At 43.8% G+C, this 20,375-nt stretch overlaps 1 protein-coding gene across 1 annotated transcript; it reads right to left on the reverse strand.

Annotated features, from left to right (window-relative positions):
* Nucleotides 1-1,220: 1,220 nt before the first annotated feature.
* On the reverse strand, nucleotides 1,221-10,792 carry LOC147457920 (uncharacterized). The gene is made up of 8 exons (XM_086512697.1): nucleotides 9,461-10,792; nucleotides 3,733-3,974; nucleotides 3,610-3,628; nucleotides 3,314-3,516; nucleotides 2,836-2,945; nucleotides 2,637-2,735; nucleotides 1,594-2,065; nucleotides 1,221-1,476 (listed from the first exon to the last, which is right to left on the reverse strand). The coding sequence occupies exons 1-8, from the start codon at nucleotides 10,477-10,479 to the stop codon at nucleotides 1,391-1,393; spliced, it is 2,250 nt and encodes a 749-aa protein (XP_086368823.1). The 5' UTR covers nucleotides 10,480-10,792; the 3' UTR covers nucleotides 1,221-1,390.
* Between the last annotated feature and the right edge of the window lie 9,583 nt (nucleotides 10,793-20,375).

Consider the following 20,375-nt stretch of genomic DNA (forward strand, 5'->3'; position numbering starts at 1 on the left):
TCAATGAAAATGCTGGTCCATTGAAAACCACTCCAAGGTAAGTGTAAGCATCTGTATACTCCACCTTCTCCTGTCCGTATGTGAAGGTGGGCGCTGACCTCCTGATCCACTGTGGGGTGGTATTAAAAACCATGACCTTGGTTTTACCAAGGTTGACGGACAAACCACTTTCTTGGGCAAACCTATGCAAAGCATCCAGTTGACGTTGCATCCCCTCCGGAGAGTCAGAAATCAAAACAATATCATCAGCATATAACAACAGTGGAATCCATGTCCCCGCTAGCACCTCTATCACCATCTCTCTCAATGTAATCAGAAACCTCATCTACATACATACCAAATAGAGTAGGAGAGAGCGGGCAGCCCTGCTTCACTCCAATAGTGGAGTAAACCGGTGTGGATAGACCCTCTGGGGTGCGTAAATGCCCCACTACTGACCTGTATAATGCCATGACCCCCCAAATGACCTGTGGGTACTCCCATCTGCTGTAATCTGCGCATCAATCTCGCTCTGGGCACTGTGTCAAAAGCTTTACAGAAATCCACAAAGCTGCAAGAGAGGACGGGGGACTCTAGACTTATATGGAAGTAGGAAAAAAACACTCATACCCTATAAACAGTAAAAAGCCACAAAATTGGCACAAAACCCTTCAAAACAGGAAAAGAAGTCCTACAATAGCAAGTCCATTTCAAAACCCTAAAAAACAGCAATAAACACACGAGAGATACCCTTTTAAAAAAATCAAAAAATAGTTTCGAAACACTAAAAAAACAACTAAAAACTCATATGAAACCCTTAAAAACATCAATAAACATGGAGGCAATCTTACAAAGAGAGAGAAGAAGAAGAAGAGAATTTTAACGTGTCGTACGAAACTATCCCAAGAGACCTTAAAGATCTATCCAACGAGAAGAGTTGAACTCAAGACCAGTTATGAGAGAGAGAGAGAGAGAGAGAGAGAGAGAGAGAGGTGGTTAGAAACCTATGTAGTCCTAGAATAATGATATATACCAGTCAGTGGCTTCAATTTCAGTGTGGTTAGAAACCTTTCTAGTCCTCCAATAATAACATATACCAGTGGCTCCAATATTTTAAAGATCTCATCCGAGTCGGTCTCCTAAATTTATATTCGACCAGTAACTGCAAAGATACACCCAAATGCACTTAGACAGCGCATAGAAGTCTTCACAGATTACCAAACATTAAAAATAGATTAATAAATCTCACAAAACAAATTTTATTCCTCAGTAAATTTTACAACCAAATAACAAAATTGGGGGTGTGCAGCTCACTGAATAAATCCCTTTGAACATACACCATTCCTGGCAACCTCCTTAGCCACCAGGAACAAGCCATTGCTGTAATGTACACTCAACAATATACACAGGTTTAAGGATTCATAAAACTTGAAAAATGGCTAATAGCCATCAAAATAGACAGAAGGGTTACCACTCCAAGCCATAGCAGCACAGTCCCTGAGGTGAAAAAAACATACAGAAGGTCAGCCCAGGACACTACAATTTACAAAATGTTATGAAGCAGATATAAGTACCTACATCATCCAAAAGACAAGAACCACATTTGTCACTTACTTCCACTAAAATTCTCCGCATCTTCTGCTATGGCTGGTGCAACCTCTTTAATTTTCCCTTTCCCAGCAGCTTCTGTGGTTACACCATTATTGTTCTCTATCTCCAAGTCCTCTGGCTCTAACAGCTCATTGTTGTTGCTAGGCTCACCATTACTAGCTTCCACATTCAACAATGACGTAACAGCCTGGCTCACTACAGGGTTCTCTACTCGAACTGTCTCTACAACTTTGTCAATTACTTCTTTTACCAAAGGCAGAGCGTCCGTAGTTCCCTCGGCCACAGATACCAGATTTCTTGGAGATGGAAGTGGTGCATCCTTTTTGATGTCTTCCTCTTCATCATCAACATAGGCAGTGTAAGTGAGTCGCAACAGAACTTCACCTGCTAGTCGCCGTTGGAATGGGCCCCACCCTCCTCTGAGCCTGACAACTTTATCTACCGGTACAGTATCTCGTAATGAGATGAGATCCACCTGCCAGTGTTGAAAGCTTCTGAGAACTCCTGGCAGCTCTAATGCTAAATTATTATGATAGTGATAAAGAAACACAGAATCATGCCGCATACTTGACTATTTAACCTGTACTAGATGTGAAAAAATACCTAGCACATAGAAAGCTAGTTCGATAATCGACAACACTATTTTACTTTAAAACTGTGAAGAGAAAGGTGAACTGCATATCTGATGGAAAAGTCTCCCAATGAATCGCAAAGTTTCATTGCACGTTTATTAGTGGGTCATGTGCAGAGACAAGTGTGTGTGAATGTATATGTCGGTATATAGCCAGGCCATTGGGTCAGTCCCCACACTGACTTGACAAACTAGGAGAGGGTGATTTTAAAAAGGTTGTAAGGTCATCCTCCCAAGTTTCTAGTAAAACTCGAACATCAAACCTCCTAGATATTTGGAAGCTATTTTACTCTTCCTCTTTAAATGTAAGCATGTAAGTGCCTCAAAGGGAAAAAGCATCTTCCCCTTTGCGATATCTGTAAATGTAGGGTCTTACCTTAAACAAATCATACTTATAAGATTGTTTAGTGAGTACCTCGCCAATTCCAACAGTAAAGGCTGTCAGTCCAAGAAAGTCTCTTACTCGGACATCCAACCTCTGAATTTTGGGGTCTACCACCAACAGCTGAAAATCCTGAGATAGCAGGAGATTTGATTACGGTACAAAAATAAAGAAGAAAGCACTCCCTTTTCACTGACAGCAGTTTTTTTCAGGGGTGTAACTATTTACTGACTTGATTCCAGATAGGACCACCAGGGAGGCCAATCACCGATGTCTGACTGTTCTTTTTGCTTCGAATTACTTGATCTCCGAGAATAAGAATCACATAAGGATCTGATTTTCCTGTACATGAACACAAAGGGCGGCCATATTCAGTTGAAAATTTTTCAAAATTCCTACGTATTAGCTTTATTGATAGCCAAATCCATAAGCTTGTGGTGAATTTAATATCCATGCAGGCCCAAGACAACCATAAGCGCAAATTTCAAAAGAATCACTGACATCAAAGTGCTCAAAAAGGAAACTGCGCTAGAAAGACATGCAGTACACATGTTGCCTTCCATCTTCTGCTCACAAGTTCCCTTGAAAGATATGCAACACCTTGATAAAGAGACATGTACAGTTTTGATGGATCCAGCATGGTATTGACTGTGTAAAATTAGACATGTCTAAAGTACCCACCTTGCTACAGAAAGTTTGCAAGGATTTACCAAAAGGAGCATATCTGAGCTTTCTTGCATTAACAAGAGTTACTGAAAGCTCCCCCGAGAAGTCTTTATTACGTTCTGTTGTGGAACCTTTGAAATCTTTTGGAACAGGACCAACCGCCTTTCCTTGCAGAAAGTCTATGACATTCTTGTTAGGACGTACAAAAAGTCTAGGAAGGTCTTCGGTGAGAAGTTTTGTCAAAAATCTGGTCAAAATACAAGGATAAAGAAAATCAGAGCTCCATTTAAATTCTGGTTGAGTATTAAAAGCATCTCAATGAGTCTGGAGGAGACTTTACATGGATAGGAAGGGTATTGCTGCTAAGTTGAATCAACATAAAGGAAAACAGAAAGAACAGCAAATGTTAGGATCCATCAAAGCCTTACAAAACCTCGGCAATTGATCAATACTAGATGCATACCCATTAAATTGAATAAACGAAAAGGAGAGAGATCCAGTTTTATCTTCGGCAGGGACACAAATGCCCAAGTCGCAGTTCCGACCCAGGGCTCTGTTGGTACAAGGCGCAACTTCACCCACAACTCCCCATCCACATCCAACCCCCGCACACCAACTGGAATTGTAATTGGTATAAATCCCGCCCTCAATTTGAGTAACAAAAGCATGCGTGCACCACCTGTGTAGCGAAGGCCAATGTGATACCTGTCAAAAAAGACATCTTTTTTTGTACCACAAGACCGTGTGTTTCATCAAGAAAATGACACATGGAAACCACAGGCACGAAAATGAACTTGTCCCAGCGATAAGTAACCTGAACAAGGGTTGAGGTCGAGAGAGAGCTCTATGACGCATGCAAACCTGATGCACCAAGCTTTGATCACCACCCCACCCCCACCCCACCCCACCCCCTCCTCCTCCTCCTCAAAACACTGCCATAATCGTGTCTACAACGCCTGCCTGCCCATGCTCTGCCCCTATGCTTTGCACTTGTTCCCCCACAGCCCCTGCTTGCAGTCCACAGCCACATTACAGCCGCCCCCACACCCGCGAGCCATCACCACCTTACAGTAGCTGACTGCACATAGAGGATAAAGCACCTTAAGGCGGATCGATACCTCGCAGCCATCTAAGTCCAGGTTGCTGCAGGAAGATGTGAAGAGATGTGCATTGACCTCTTGTAGCTGTGAGCACGGGACTCCCCTGGCTTTACAGCTTGGTGACATTTTCACACAGGTAAACAGACTCATAGCACAACATCCTCTTGGATTTCAGAAAAAAACATTCGAGCTTTTTCAAAGATTTTCTGCTGAGAAGATATTGGTGTTCAGCTGAGACACCTGTGGGGCATAGGAGCCTGGAGGGCCACGTTCACCCAGTACCTCACCAACGTTGTCTTTTTGGCAGCTATATGGAGTCCAGTAGCTCTGCTATCAGTACCAGATTTTCTTCGGATATATATATATATATATATATATATATATATATATATATATACTGAAGCTTCTTGCCCCTTGAAAGCACCGTCTGCGGATAGGACATCTCCCATCTCATAGGCTTGTATGCCTAGCTTGGTGGCAACTCTATAGATATAAAACTGTGAGTAGAACCAGGGTCAAAGAGAATAAAAGCATCATGTTCTCTTACCTTTCCCCTATATATATATGTATATATAGACATATCCATAACTAAGTGAGTTCATTGGAGGCTTACTGATTGGTCTGTAAAGTGGTTTGGCTATAGGGTGTCAATGGGCAGCTTACAGGCTCTCTTAAGATTCAATTGTCACCAAGTGGCAAGCCTCCCATCACACCTATAGGAGCAGATATTCTGCTATCTTTGTAGATGGAGGCAGGGGATCGATCTATTTAGGGCAAAATGTGTAACTGGTGCAAAAAACATTAAAGCCCAAAAATGGCTAAAAATTTGTGCACCCATCCAGGCTCAGAAAATGACTAGCCAGACACGTGCTAAAGTGTCCACCCATGCAATCTACATGATGTGTGATGGGTGGCCAACCCGGGACAATCACTAGCCGTACAAAATGGCGAAGCAACGGTGGTGTACTCTCTCTCTCTCTCTCTCTCTCTCTCTCTCTCTCTCTCTCTCTCTCTCTCTCTCTCTCGCATGCTCACTGCCCTTGGACTACGCTTCTGCATCGTCGACTTTGACATGGTATCAGAGCTTGGTGTAGCTCGGTGAACGAAGCCCTTGGCGTGGAGGAGCGGTCTTGAAGAGGAGAAGAAGAATTGGGAAGTCCCCCCTTGCTAGTCATCAGTACCCTCCGCATACCACAAGTCCCTTTCCCTCCTGCGTTTTAAAACGTTGCGCAAAAGGTGGCCATGGCGATGCTGCCGTCCCCCCCCCCCCCCGGCGGTGCTTGTTGAAACCTAGCACGCGTTTCAAAACACCGTGCCCTGCTCCCTCCCTTGCCCGCCGGTTCTGACAGTGGCCAACGTTTTGAAACACTAGGCCAATGGGCTAGCTTGGCGACAACGACCACGTCCTTCCTGTTGACGACCCCGCCCCACTTGTGCTTTGCGTTTTGAAACGCAATGCAACAGAGGTGCCCCCCCTTCTTCAATGACTAGCCCAATGTTTTAAAACGCTGTGGGCTGTGGGCATAGAGAAGAAAAGCAACAGAGATGAGGATCTTGGTGTAGCCTCGGCTTGGCAGTAGCAGCAGGTGTAAAGTGGCTTGGAGCGGCAAGGAGATTCGACTTCAAGAGAGGGTGTTAAGAGTTTTGAGAACGCGATTGTGTGGAGCCTTGATTTGTTCAAGGGCTCCCACATGAAGATTGTGAAGCGGCTTGGGAGACAAGCAGGTAATTGCAGATTTTGAGGATTGGCACAGAAATTTTTCGGTTTGGGTGCGGCAAAGGAGGTGGAAATTGTGAAGCGACTCGGGACTCCTGCGGTCATACTTTGGAGTGCGCGAAGGTTCTTGGAGTTCCAGATCTCGCAACTTCAAAATGGCCTCCCCTTGCTCGAATGTCAGTGACATAGACCAAAACCAACCAAAAGCTATGGATGACGATGTCACGTGACACATCCCAACCCTATGTGTCCGTGGACAAGCTACACCACAACAAGGTTCAGTCAGTCCGATCAAGTTAGATTAGCAGTGATCTGGCACTTTTGTGAGTCTTCGTAGACCGTGCATGCCCAATCACTTAGCATAGATGCACATCCTCCGGTTGCACACAGCATGATCATCGGAATTCCCATCAGAATCCATTAGCATCAGTTAGGAAAATTTTCCAGTGCATTTAGCCTATTTTCCTATTTATTGGGATTTTCACTTATTATTTTTAAGTGACTTTCCAACAAAAGTAGGTAGGGCAATTTTGCTAAGTTAATATATAAGCAAACCCAAGTTAGCACTTTCTGGCAGAAGAGGCAACAGGAGCTTTCCGCTCAACAGGCAACTTCTCAACAGAAGCCCCCCCCCCCCCCAAGCAGTAGACCCTCGCCATCCCCATCCCTCCCTTGGCGTTTTCCACAGCATGACACCTCGCCTTGAAGTTCCCCCCCTTTCAAGCGACAGTTCTCTGCAGATCAGCCCAAGGGCTTATCGTTTTTGGATAGCAGCCCATCAACAAAACGCCAGCAAAGCAGATCAGCCTTTTAGCGTTTTTGCATTGCTGCCCCTTCAGCGTTTTGATTTGCAGATACTAACCAGCCCAGCGTTTTTGGCAATAGGCAAAACCAGCCAGCGTTTTTGTCTTCAGCCCTCAACTACATCAGATCTACAGCGTTTTCAGCCCTATGACACAGTAGCAGATTCCCCCCAGTCGGTTGCAGATGATCCCCCATTTTCAGCCATAAAAACGCAGCCAAAACAGTCATTTTCAGCCACCGAAACAGTCCCGAAATTCAGCAGTTAGAAGACCACAGATTCCAGCCACCAAGTCGTCGTCGTCGTCGTCGGCGGCGGCTTAGTCCCATTGCATCAGTCCATTGCATACGCATTGTACACCTTTGTGCAATCAAAGTAGACCACTCTTGCCGACAAGAGTGGGGCCTTCGGAGGAGGGTTTTACAACCTCTAGGTGTCGTATCTCTTCTCTCCTTCTCTCAGTCTCATTCACTTGCACGCACAATCCATTCACTTTGTTCGGGATCATAGCACTCTCCATAAGACGGAAAGCTCTCTCTTTCCCTAAGAACTAAAAGGAACCTTGAGCAATAAAGATCACTAATCTTGAGAAAATACAACATTCATTTCGCTGCACCTTACACACGAATCGTCAACCATCCATTTAGCCGCCTATGCATCGGCACAATTCTCAAGGAACCCGACAAATTGTTTGGCTCGAGTTAGTGAAGTCAAAAGCAAATGGAGGAGTTCGCTAGAGAACAACAGCAAAGGTCAGTTGGACAAGGATGGCAGTACTCAGTTAGCTGCCTTGGTACCCACGAGGTACGACCAGAGTTGTCATGAATGTAACCCGACGCTTTGTTTGGCTTGAGAGTTTGAAGCCAAAGGCAAAAGCAGGAACTCACAAGAAGACAAGGACAAAGGCAAGCTGGACAGAGATTACGGTAATAAAGATTTGGCAGAGGAGATCGACATGGCACTCGTGGTGGTGGCCACAGTGGCCTCGACGTCAAAATTCTAGTCAAATGACAGGTGTCACTACTAGCTTCAGCCAGAGAGAGGCTTGTGAGTGGCAGAGAGGGGCAAGCAATTCTCCCTATAAATAATTTGGACCCTTGTGTTGGAGTTCAAGTTATTGGTGTTTGGACCCGTAGGTCGAAGTTCAATGCACATGCATCTTGCAGGGAACCAATCAGACGTCTAAAACACTATGGATGGGCACGCCAATTCATTGTTGTTGGTCAAATTATGTACAGGATGTGTTCCAATAGTTTTATATTTTGGACGTGATGTGTTCACAGTGCACGAATGGGGATTATTGGACGTAGTATGGTCTACAGTTCAAAGTTTCTACAAAGGCAACCGATGCTCAAGATGACATTACTTTCAAGTACAAAGTTAAGGAGTGCAACACCGAGGTATATCCAATATCTCGACCAGTGCTGGGGTGACCATGGTAGCTTCTTCATCGACTTGGTCTCACTACTGATGTCCACTATGAGTAGTGGAGAGTGTATTATAAAGTTTAGGCATCTCAAGTGAACTGCCCAATGTGATTCCATTATTTAGTTTGGCTTTTAGGTATTTATTTTACTTATTTGTCAAAGTCTTGGGTAGGGCAATTTACTTGGATTGCTATATAAGCAACCCCTTGCCTCCATTGTATACACATTCAGTTATTCATTGCCAAGGTTGATTGGTTCAAGAGACTCTCTCTCTCTCGTTCTCTCTCTCTCTCATGCTCACTCCCCTTGGTCTCTACGCTTCCACATCATCGACTTTGAAGACACAGAGAGAGAGAGAGAGAGAGAGAGAGAGAGAGAGAGAAAACACAAGTGCTCTGCAAATGATGCTCTCAATACACAATCTGAATGACTAGAAGACCTAAGCATTCTATTTATAGAATCTTAGGTTGAGGCAGGGCAAAATGTGTAGCTCGTGCAAAAAACATAAAAGCCCAAAAATGGCTAAAAATGTGTGCACCCTGTGCACCCAGCCACGCTCAGAAAATGACCGGCCAGCCACATGCTAAAGTGTCCGCCCATGCAATCTACATGATGTACGATGAGTGGCAAACCCGGGACAATCACTAGCCGTACAAAATGGCGAAGCAACAGTGGTGTAACTCTAACAACACACACACTCTCTCTTGCGAAATCAACTAACGACGTGGCATCTCGTACGGATTGCCCGGAAATTCCGTTGACATGCTGATGTGGCAGGATTGCACGAACAGTTCCGCGTTTTACGCGCTGACGTGGCAGCAGTGTACACGGAATTCCCTTGATTTGCACCAGTTACTTTTGGGGAGGCCAGATGCTTTGAGAACTTGCTGCCTGTGAGACCCATATTAATACAACCCTGGCAATTTGGTAGACACTGCCAGAATGATTTCTAAGGCCAACACAACCAATATTACACAGCACCTACCCAAGGCTCAAGCATTGAAAGCATGTCTATGCCGAGAAAAGGTGATTGGACATAAGACTAGCACCATTAATGCCGCGTGACCTTGCACTCAACTGGATTTCAATCTTATAAAACTAAAAACTTCACAACATCAGTAAAAACATATATGTAAGCTTCTTACTGAAGATCATTTACGCGCCGAGAAGTCCGTCTCTCCACACTTCTGACTGAGATGGGTTCATCCCCAAGGTCGAAGCGCTTGATTTGCACCCTGCTCACATAATCTGGCTTTTGAAGGTTGTCTATCAGAGGTTGAAGTAAGCTCACAAGCCAGCTCTCCAAACCAAGCCTGTATACTTTCCAAAGTTTTCCAAGAACCATGTTCACCCACTCTACAGACTCCTTTTTCTTCATGTCTCCTTCCAAAAATACCGATATACCTGTAGGAGCCTTTGGCTCGCTGGATGTTACAACCTGTGAATTTCCAGCATTTGATAATTGAACCCCTTGTGTTGAAGTCCTTCCAAGCCATCTTCCAACTATTACCCCAGAAATAAGTGCAAATGCAATAATGGCTAGAAGAGGGCCTGAATATGGTATAAGAGGTGCTAGTTGGGTGGTTTCTAAGGTTCTAACTCCACTTTGGTAGGCATCCTTGCATACCTTCTTCAAATTATGCAATAAGAATTCAGGATCATATGCATGCTTCTGGGAGTCATGTGCACTTTTCTGTTGTGTAGCTGCCTGAAATTGAGACAATCCACGACCAGAATGAAATAGCCCAGGGCTTAGATCTCTCCCTTCAAAGGGATACTTTCTTGTGAATGTGGCTCTTTCAAAGGTACCACCAGGCAATCGGCCTTCTGTTGCGTGAAAATGAGGACTCAAAACCTTTTTCCTGGCCAGCTCGAAAAATTGAGAGCTGGAAGTGGAGACATCATCATTCTTTACTGATGCTAGCAAAATGCAGGGGGAGCACTTGGCTGCTGAATATGTTCGTTTGCTATCCTGCAGTGGCAGGTGATGATGGTTGTTGCGTAGGGCTGAGCCGTAGACTGAACTTCGTAGAACCCCCTTTAACAGTAAACTTGAAGGCAGAGATGCCTCTTTCTGTGTAAAAAAGTGGGAGGCAGCTTCACATTCCCAAAGACCTGCGTCAACCCTAGCAGACCATGGACCAGAAGCCGGCTGCCAAACCATTTATACGGATAATGGCAGCAAAAAATACCATACCCGCACATGAAACACACGAACACGCATGCTGGGATAGCAAAGACAGTACAAGTAGACGGGTGCGTGCGTGCATGTGTGTGTGTATGTGTGTGTGTGTGTGTGTGTGAGAGAGAGAGAGAGAGAGAGAGAGAGAGAGGAGGGGGGAAGAGAGCCGCCAATTCCGCTCATGCAAGATGGTTTCCCTTCATTTGCCGCTGCATGTGAGTTTCCCCGTGCTTGCCGTAGCCGATAGGTAGCTCTTCTGCTAGAGAAAGCCAAATGAGCGACTTGGCTGCAGGAAAGGGATCCCACGTAGATATGGCCCATCTTCAGTGCTGGCCACATATGCCAAACCGGTTTATTAAATTGGCACGCACAGTTATTGGAGTTGAGTTGGTGTCGCACTAGCACTTAGAACGCACTTAAAATTCTTCCACCAATGAAGAGTGGGAGGAGCCCCCCTCCCCGCCCCCGGTTCAAACTCCATCTCTTGTGGAAGGCGGAGTGGGACAAACTGACCGATAGGCTGGTTTGGAACATTAGGGCAGTTTTTGCACGTTGGGACGGCGGGGTGAAGCTAAAGTCAGCAAGCTTGGAGGTTAGTGTCTGACAAAAGCTGAAAAGAGATCGGAGGGCTTGTCTTGTGCGCTGGCCAAGGCGGGGGTAGTGCCAACTCTGCCAAAATTGGCAGAGTTGAGAAACGAAATTGGCACACACACACACACACACACACACACAGATATTACATAAAAGCACATCACTAAAGAGATATATTTCAAACAAAAAAAGATTTTGTTTACATTATTTCCAAAAAGGCTCATAAATATATCTGCATAGCACTCTTAGTTGTGTTATTTCAACAAGATCAAGATATTGAGTTGGAGCTCTATACACTTCTCTTAAATCTATTTTTTGAACCCAACTCAAGTAAATCTTGTAATGACAAATCAACCCAAGATCTTGCTTTAAGAGCATGAGCCTAAGATTGAAAAAGAAATAGGGATCAAACAACCTAATGTAAATCGTGTCCAACTCTTCATCTACATATGACCCCCATATAGTGAGCCTTGGGACAAGTGTCCCCCTTTTCCCTTTGAGAGAGAGGGCTTGATAAATGCCAAAACAATTGATTAAATCCACTAAATTATCATTGGACCCCTTGGAAGGCCAACCAATAGGCTTTAGGCACACCATGAGGGTAACCCAGCTAGGTGTTTGACATGTGTCCTACTTGCCTCTTGGGCAAGGGGTGCCCTTTGGGAGAGAGAGTGGTCAAGCAACCACCCCCCCTTCTTGCATGGCTCGCCCCCTCCTTGCAGGGATTCACTTTGACTTTTGTGCCACCTCAACCTTGGACCTAGCTCTCACCACAAGCTTGGCCCTTAAGCCCCTCAAGCTTGGACTGGGTTCTCATCTCAAGTACAGCCCTAGCATCTCAAGCATGACAAGCACCTCAAGCATCTCAAGAATCTCAGTCATCAGGCATGACAAGCACCTCAAGCTTGGGCCGGGTTTTCACCTCAAGCACAGCCCTAGCTTACCTAAGGTCAAAGGACTTTTAACACTAACTATTGAAGGTCTTGAATGAAGCTAACCCTAAGGTATTTATGCTCCATTGGTTAGCCTTGCTCTTTGATAGACCATCTCTTATTTGGGCCGCTTTACCATTGGCCCCGTGTTGAGATAGATCTATAAGCACATGTCTATATCCTAACCCTTGTTCCTGTTTATTCTCCCACATTAAATGATCAGTTTAATATGAGAAAATCATTTGGGTTGGTTAGGTATTAGATTTTATGACATTACCTCTCTCGTGAAATCATAGTCGTCCTCGACTGTGAGGTAGAAGAGATAAAACCTCAATCATTAGTCAATCTTACTTAGCGGGTAGAGGATCCCTTTTTACCCTACGACATATTTCCAAGATGGATGACTAATCCATTCGGTGCTTGGGAGACATAGTTGCCCCAAGCATGTCTGCTCTTTAGTCCATTTCGTTTTCCCAAAATAGAGTAACAAATTCTACTTGGTGTTTGAGTGACGTCTTCATCACAAACATGATTCTAAGCATGCATACTATTTAAATTTGTGCACAATAAAAAGGGATCTAGTCTTATAAGACAAAAACATTGTTCATTTAAAAGAAATTTGTACATGTGCTTACTATAATGTAGCATTGTAAGCATTGACAAGGTTCATACTATCCTTAAGCTATATTCCTTGCATCCATCTAACATCTTCAAAAGAATAATTTTTGAACTTAATAAGATACCGTCGGATAATCTTACCATGCTGTAGTACCTTGTCTTCATGCCGAAGAATAGCTTCAGGTTGTAGCACCTCTTCTTGGTCTTCAACTTCGGGAGGGTCTTTAATAATTGGTTCACTTGGTGGCTCTCCTTTATAGGGCTTGAGTAGGCTCACATGAAAGCATTGTGTATGAGCCAATGATTGGGCAACTTGATTTGGTAAGCCGTCTCATTGATAGGCTTCAAGATTTGGAAAGGACCATAGTATCTTTTTGCTAGCTTAACATAATACTTTTGATGGTCTGAAGGATTTTTGCCTGTCGTTTTCCGTAATCAATCCTTAGGAAACTTAAGTAAGACCCAATCATTTTCTTTGAACGTTAAGGCCCTTATGTGCTTGTCAACAACAACTTTTTGCCTTTGTTGAGAGATGGATATAGCTTCCTTAATCTTTTGAAAAGATTCTTGTAGATCACGGCTATACTCATCGACAGCGAAGATCTTTCAATGTACTTTGAGCAGCAAGGGACTTTTAGATCTTCCCTCAATGATCTCAAAAGGCGATTTTCCCGTAGACGTATGTACATTATTATTGTAGGTATACTCTACAAGAGGTAAGTACTTTTTCCATTGTGAACGTTGATCTACTTCTGTAACATAAGTCTTTAGTAGATCGAGTATCGTAAGATTGGCTATCTCACTTTGACCATCCGTTTGTGGGTGATAGGTCAAAGAGAAATACAATCTTGTTCCTAGATTTTCAAAGAGACCTTTCCAAGAATTGCTGGTCATTATAGGATCTCTATCTGACACGATGGATGTTGTTAATCCATGGTGTTTGAAAATCTGTGATATGAAGAGAGTTTCCATTTGGTGTGCCTTAATAGTCTTTTTGATAGGAATAAAGTGTGCTTGCTTGCTAAACCTGTCGACTATTGTCCATATTCCCATGGATAGACTTGGGTAATCCAAAGATGAAATCCATGGATATACTCTCCCATGGTGAATTTGGGATAGACAATGCCTGGAGTAATTCAGGTTGCTTCCCTCTATCATGTTTGGTCTTTTGACATACTACACATTTTGAAACATACTCTTGTATGTCCACTTCATGGTAGGCCAATAGAAATACGTCTATACTCCTCGGAGAGTAGGTTGAATGCCTCTATGACCAGCATAGAGAGGAGCATGGGATTCATACATAACTTTCTCACGAAGGGAATGGGTAACACATATCCTATTGCTGTGGAGAAGATAACCATCGTGTAAGGTGAATGGTTCCTCTTTCTTCCCCAAAGCAAGGGCTGACATTATTTCTCTAAAGTTAGGGTCAATAGCATACTCATCTATCATAGAAGATAGATCATGAATAGCTATAGACACTGCATTAACTTTTGGTCGTGGTGAAAGTGCATCGGCCACTTGATTATGCTTACTAGCAATGTGAGCAATATGAAAATTAAATTGCAAGAGGATATGCCCACCTCATTTGTTTGTCGGAAAGCTTGGTTTGCGTCATGAAATACTTGATGGTGGTCGGTTCGTAGAATAAATGGAGTCCCCAATAAGTAGTGCTTCCATGTGTCTAGGCATGTAGAACAGCTGAAAGCTCTTTTTCATAAATGCCCAAGACTCGTTCATCCGTATTGAGAGATCAGCTCTCATATGCTATGGCATGCCCTTCTTGAAGAAAAACTACTCCAAGGCAATCACCACAAGCATCACAATAGCCCTCAAATGGCTTTGAGAGATCCGGAAGCATGAGGACTGGTTGGGAAGCAAGCTTCTCTTAAAGCTTATCAAAAGCATTTTGCTCCTTAGCAATCCATACATACTTAACGTTCTTCTTAGTTAAGTAATGTAGTGGTCCTGCTATTTGAGAGAATTTTGCTATAAAGCGTCTATAGTATGTGCACATACCAATAAAGCTTCTTAGCTCATGTAGATTCCTTGGATTAGGCCATGCTTTTATTACCTCTAACTTCGATGGATCCATACAAATACCATCTGGAGAGATAATATGACCTAGGTATTGAATCTCTTGAAGGAAAAATTCACTTTTCTTTTGGTTGAGAAAAAGCTTGTTCTCCCTCAATGCTTGAAAAATCACTTGGAGATGTTGCTTATGTTCCTCCAAAGTCTTGGATTAGATGATGATATCATCAAAGAACACTCCAGTGAATTTGCAGTAGGGTCTAAAAATTTTCTCCATTAGATGATTGAACGTGGCCGGTGCATTAATCAAGCCAAAAGGCACGACTAGATATTGTGCGAAACACGTCTTTAGGATATCTTCATCCACTATCCTTATTTGATGATAGCCACTTTTAAGGTCAATCCTACTGAAGTAGGTAGAGCCTTGTAGCTTGTCAGACAGATCTTCTACCCGAGGCACGCGAAATCTGTTTTTGATAGTGATATGATTTAGTGCTCGATAGTCCACACACATACGGTATGTACCATCTTTCTTTTGCACTAAAAGGATTGGAGAACAAAAGGGAGAGGAGCTAGGTCTCCCATCCCTTTGTCAACCAATTCTTGCACTTGCCTCATGATCTCCTCTTGTTGAGCTTGAGAAAATCGATAGGGAGGCTTGTTAGGAGGTGAGCTTCCTGAAAGGAGCTCAATGTGATGGTCATCATGTCAGGCCAAGGGCCACCCTGGAGGTCAAGGACTTGGCCAAGGGCCAGCTGCCTAATGAAGAAGGGATCCTAGGGCCAGGAGGCTACAAAAGGGAGGTTGGGCAGAGGATTTGGACTATGGCAGTTCCCAAGGTTTTACACTGGTATCAGAGCTCAAGGGAGGGGAGAGCTATGGAGGAGGGGGAAGGACTCTCTCTCTTTAGGTCTCTCTCTCTGGAATTCACTATGAGGCATGGCCTCTCTCTCACTTCAGAGTCTTCTCTCTCTCCCTCGGTTTTTAGCAAAAAAACGTGCATGATCTTGCATTGAGTGCAAGCCGTGATGTACAAGGTGGCTAACCAGGGGGTCAGGTCGAGGCACACTGCGTGTGCAGAGACTCTTGGCAAGGGGTCGAATCTTGGGGTGTGTGCAGCAAACCCTGTGTCGGGAACGAGGAGGAAGTTGACCTGCACAAAATGGCGCTCAGATGGGCTCGTTGGGAGCACAATGATGATCCAAGGGGGGTTTGTTTCTACAATAGTCCAATACGAGCTATGGTGGTGCTACTTGGTCGCTTCTCAACCTCGTGCTCGTCGACGACTCTGTAGCAGGAACATCTCATTTTTCTTTTCATATTACCTCATGTTTGGGCACCCAAGGGGTAGCCCTAAGACCATCCTAAGAGCACCTTCCCACCACCACTTGCGAACGCGTGTGGTGATGTGCAAACGACGGTCAAGTTGCACCATGCAGGACAGTTCATGGTCGAGCCAAGGGCCATGGACCACTCTCAAATTTTGCAATTTTTGTTGCACATGGACACATGCAAGAGGAAATATGGACTTCATCACCCGCATGCAAGGAGATTCAAGGTTTTCGATTAGGAGTTTTTACACGGCTATCTACTCCAAACAAGTATGCCATAATGGAACTTAGTCCTTGATGATCCAAGGCCTCAAACAATAGCCAAGGCAAGAACCTCGACAAAGAGTCTCGGTAGGCAAGGTGTTTGAGGTCATTTAGGTGGTAAGCGATCAAATTCACTTTTGTTTGTTATTTTCCTCAAGCACATGTTGCATCACAAAACAAGCAAGCGACGGGACCATGTCAAGTATTTTGTTTACCAAACTTTGACTCCAACGACCAATGATTGATTTCAAGACCAAAATCAAGCACGGCTTCGTCAAAATCGGCATCTCAAGGCAATCGGCATGGCCTATTGTTAGACTTGATCCTATTGCAAGCGACGACTCCTCCAAAGCTTGAGTTGCGACAAGGATTTCTCTATATCGTATTCTGAAATTGGAAATTTTGCTAGGGCATGGCTTCTTAGCATGCAAGTTGTCCCTTGTGTTACCTAGCAAAGAGGTACATCACGACTTTCAGGAACACGACTCTACACATTATAACAAAAATGTTGTAGCTTTCCAGGGAGCAGGCAACATATGTATACGAAGCTGGCAACCAGTGCTTGCACCCAAGATTGCATTACCCAGGTACGCTTTGTTTGTGCAATATTTTATCGGTGATTTTATGTTTTCAATATGGTATCCTACTCGACACGGTCCACTCTCAAAGGGGTATATCAACCGTGTCTTACCTCGAGAGCAAGGCTTCATACAACCAGGGTTCTAGGGACATGGATCTCTATCTCTCTAGAACCATTGGATGTATATTTATTTCATAGCCATTGTATCTTGCTAGGGAGCAAGCCGTATAGGTACATGAAACATAGTGGATATCCACCGCTACTTGTCAAGCAAAGGTTTCTTTGATCAAGCATTGTTTAACAATAGCTGCCATTTGATAGCTCAGCTGTAGATGCTATCTCGCTCAATATTGGGCAATCTCATGATTATCAATAGCAAAATTTGGCAAGGCCGATTTTCTAGGAAATTTCGACACGGTCGATCTTTTTCTGCTTGACATAAGTGCGTCACCAAGAGCATTTGTTAGCTATGAGCACTCAGGTTGCGTTCTTCTCTCATCTTTTTGGCAAGTTATTTCATTACGTACAAGACGGGCGTATATAACAAAAGAGGGCGTACGTGCATACACGACAACTCTCTCACCACAATCTCTCGCAAAGCAGATATGGCTGTGAGCCGGTTTGGAGTGAGTTTTTCCTTCCAAATTCCATGACAACTGGTTACGGCAGGACGACCAGGTTAGACGATTTAAAGTTTTCCTTGTTTTCACGTTTACTTTGGAAATTCTTGTCTGTTATGCAAAGCAAAGTGTTTTGACTGTATCAAGCGAAGCAAGGCTTCTACCGTGTGCCACGATACAACCCATTGCCTTCAAATCACAGGCATCGGCACACAACTTTGGGGAATGGGTACAATAGGGATGTCATCTCACCAAATTCCTACCAGTACTGCCATCACTGTAGCCAAGGGCTTACACTTTTGCATGCAAGGCATGCTAGCCAGGTGGAATGACATCCATTGCCTCATGGATTACACTTCCTCTATAACACTAGCCACTCTGTCAAGGACAAGATAAGTTCTGGATTGTTTAACATGATTTTTGGTTGTTGTAAATGCACAACAACACTAAAAAGAACCTAAAACTCGGACTTGCTTCACAGGCAAAGTGCCAATGCTAAGTCACCCTCATACAATCACGACCCCTACAAGGTAGGTGGGTCAAGATGTGTTTTTCTGTTACCTCTCTTGATGACAGTCATACCAAAAAACTATGGAATGCTTATAGGATAAGCTGCACATCAGGCATAAGATGCGTAAGAGCACACATATTGGGTACACACTTTACAAACTTAAGGAAAGTTCCTTAGCCCAACATGCTCTCCTTCAATCTCTTTCTTACTTCTCTCAAAGAATAATGATACATGTTCTGTTCACGAGTCAGCCTGAGCCACGGTGCTCTAACTCTCCACTAGTCCTTGCGAAAAGCTTCAAGATCTTCAGGAGAGAGTTTGTTTTTACCTTTGGAAACTCCCTTCTCCTTGGACTAATTGTTGTTGTTGGAGGTGCCTCGGGAAGAATTTTGGGCATTGGTTTTTACCTTTGGAAACTCCCTTCTCCTTGGACTAATTGTTGTTGTTGGAGGTGCCTCGGGAAGAATTTTGGGCATTGGTTTTTCCCTTGGCATCACCTTTGTCTTTATTTTCCATGGTCCCCTTGTTGGAAGTTGATGCGCAAAGCAACCATGGTGTGGTGGATCACTTTAGTGATAGAACCAGGCCGTTTAGAGTTGACATACTCGATCATCTCTTCAGGTAATCCCGCACAAAATTGTTGCTTTTGCTCGGTAAAATCTATCTTTTGGAAGACAGTAGCCTTGAGATGTAAATCCAAAAACTTGTCTACATACTTGTGGATAGACTCATGAGAGAGAAGCTTCAAGCTGCGCCATTCGGTAAGCACTTTGTCCTTTGCATTGCTTGCAAAGAATTGCTTCATGATGGAAACTCGTAGAGTTTTCCATGTCTTTAGGGCTTCGCCGTTGCCACAAAGTCTAGCCCACCATTGACGTGCCAAATTTTGGAAGTGCATAGCTACATGGTGTAGTTTGGAGGACTCTGTGAAGCCCTCGTTTCCAAAGGCCGTAATAAATAGTTGGATGAAGGCCAACACTTTGTCAGTAGCACCAAAGGTGCCATCATAGGTGAGAAAAGAGATACTCTTTCCTCCCTCCTTGAACTTCTTTAGATTTTGTGATCTTCGCCATGCCAGGTATGATTTATGATGTTCTCCCCTCTTGTATTCTCTAGGAGAATAGCCATAGCTTTCGTCGGAAGAGGAGGAAGGTGAAGAAGAAGGAGAAGAGGGTGACCTCTTTCTTGCCCTTTTATTCCTTTGTTTCCTCTCTTCCCTTTCGTAATGACGAGGAGAAGGACTGTATGTTGATCTTTTCCTCTTGAGAAGAGTTGGCAATCGTCTAGACCGCCGTCTTCGTGGGGCCACATCTTCAGAGGAACTTAAAGTTTCATTGCTTTCTTGCTCTGTGGATTCCTCCTCTCGTATGGGAGAGAGTCTTCTTTTGGGGGTCTCTTCAAGAGGCCTCCTAAGCTCTCTCTCCTCTTGGAGAAGAAGGGAAATCCCATAAGCGCGAAGTTGTTGAGTAACTTCGTCTTGCAAAGCACAGTTGTCCATAGCTTGCTACAACCTAGTAAAATGAGATAATTGACAAACATGGGAGCATCATCATTAGCACCTTCATGTGCAAAATCAAAGCTATCAATATTCATTCTACTCTCTTGGTTATTGTCAGCCATGTGTTAACAAAATTTGTGTACGTACTTAGTGTATACTTTGGCAATTCAAAACCTTAGTTGCCACTCCTCTTAGCCTTTGAAAATTGGCTCTTAATTATCTACACCCACGGCTTGAAGTGGTTAATTATAGAGAGTAGTGGAGTGGGTCTAATATTGCAGAATTGCCGGGGGCTAGCTCCTTTCGGACTTCTTATGGCTCAATAATGGTAAACTCGTAGGCAAGTCTAAAACGACTCCATTATTAAGTACAAAGCTCCCGAGGTGTGCACCATATCCCACATAGTGGGCTCAACAAAACCGATAATAGATCCCAATCCCACTTACCCTAATATAATTAACAAAATCAACCATTTATAGGCTACTTAAGGACCTCTGTTCTTAAGCAAAAAAAGAGAAACCAAATGCTCTGATACCAATGTAATGGGACTGGCCTATGATCTTAGAGAGGGTACTTTTGAGAAATTACTTTGTGAGCATAGCGTGTGAACATAATTGAAGTTAGCAACATAAACATAGCATTCAGTTAACTTGGCATGAACAATACTTTTGCAAGAGAGAGAATTTAGAGAACATGCCAACAGTTGAGGACCGGATTTATGTGGAGCCGGTCCCCCCTCCAATAGGCATTTGTATTATGGTTTCTCCCATCAAGAGAGACTTGTTACAATACAATCTTTGTGTTCCTTGTGACCTAGGTGATGCAATGAAGATGGAAAGCTTCATGCATCACGAGCATAACATAAACTTTTTACAAAGCATTAACTATCCCAAGCC

The sequence above is a fragment of the Adiantum capillus-veneris genome, chromosome 5 (genome assembly GCF_014529385.1).
Source record: "Adiantum capillus-veneris isolate H3 chromosome 5, ASM1452938v2, whole genome shotgun sequence".
NCBI lineage: Eukaryota > Viridiplantae > Streptophyta > Polypodiopsida > Polypodiales > Pteridaceae > Adiantum > Adiantum capillus-veneris.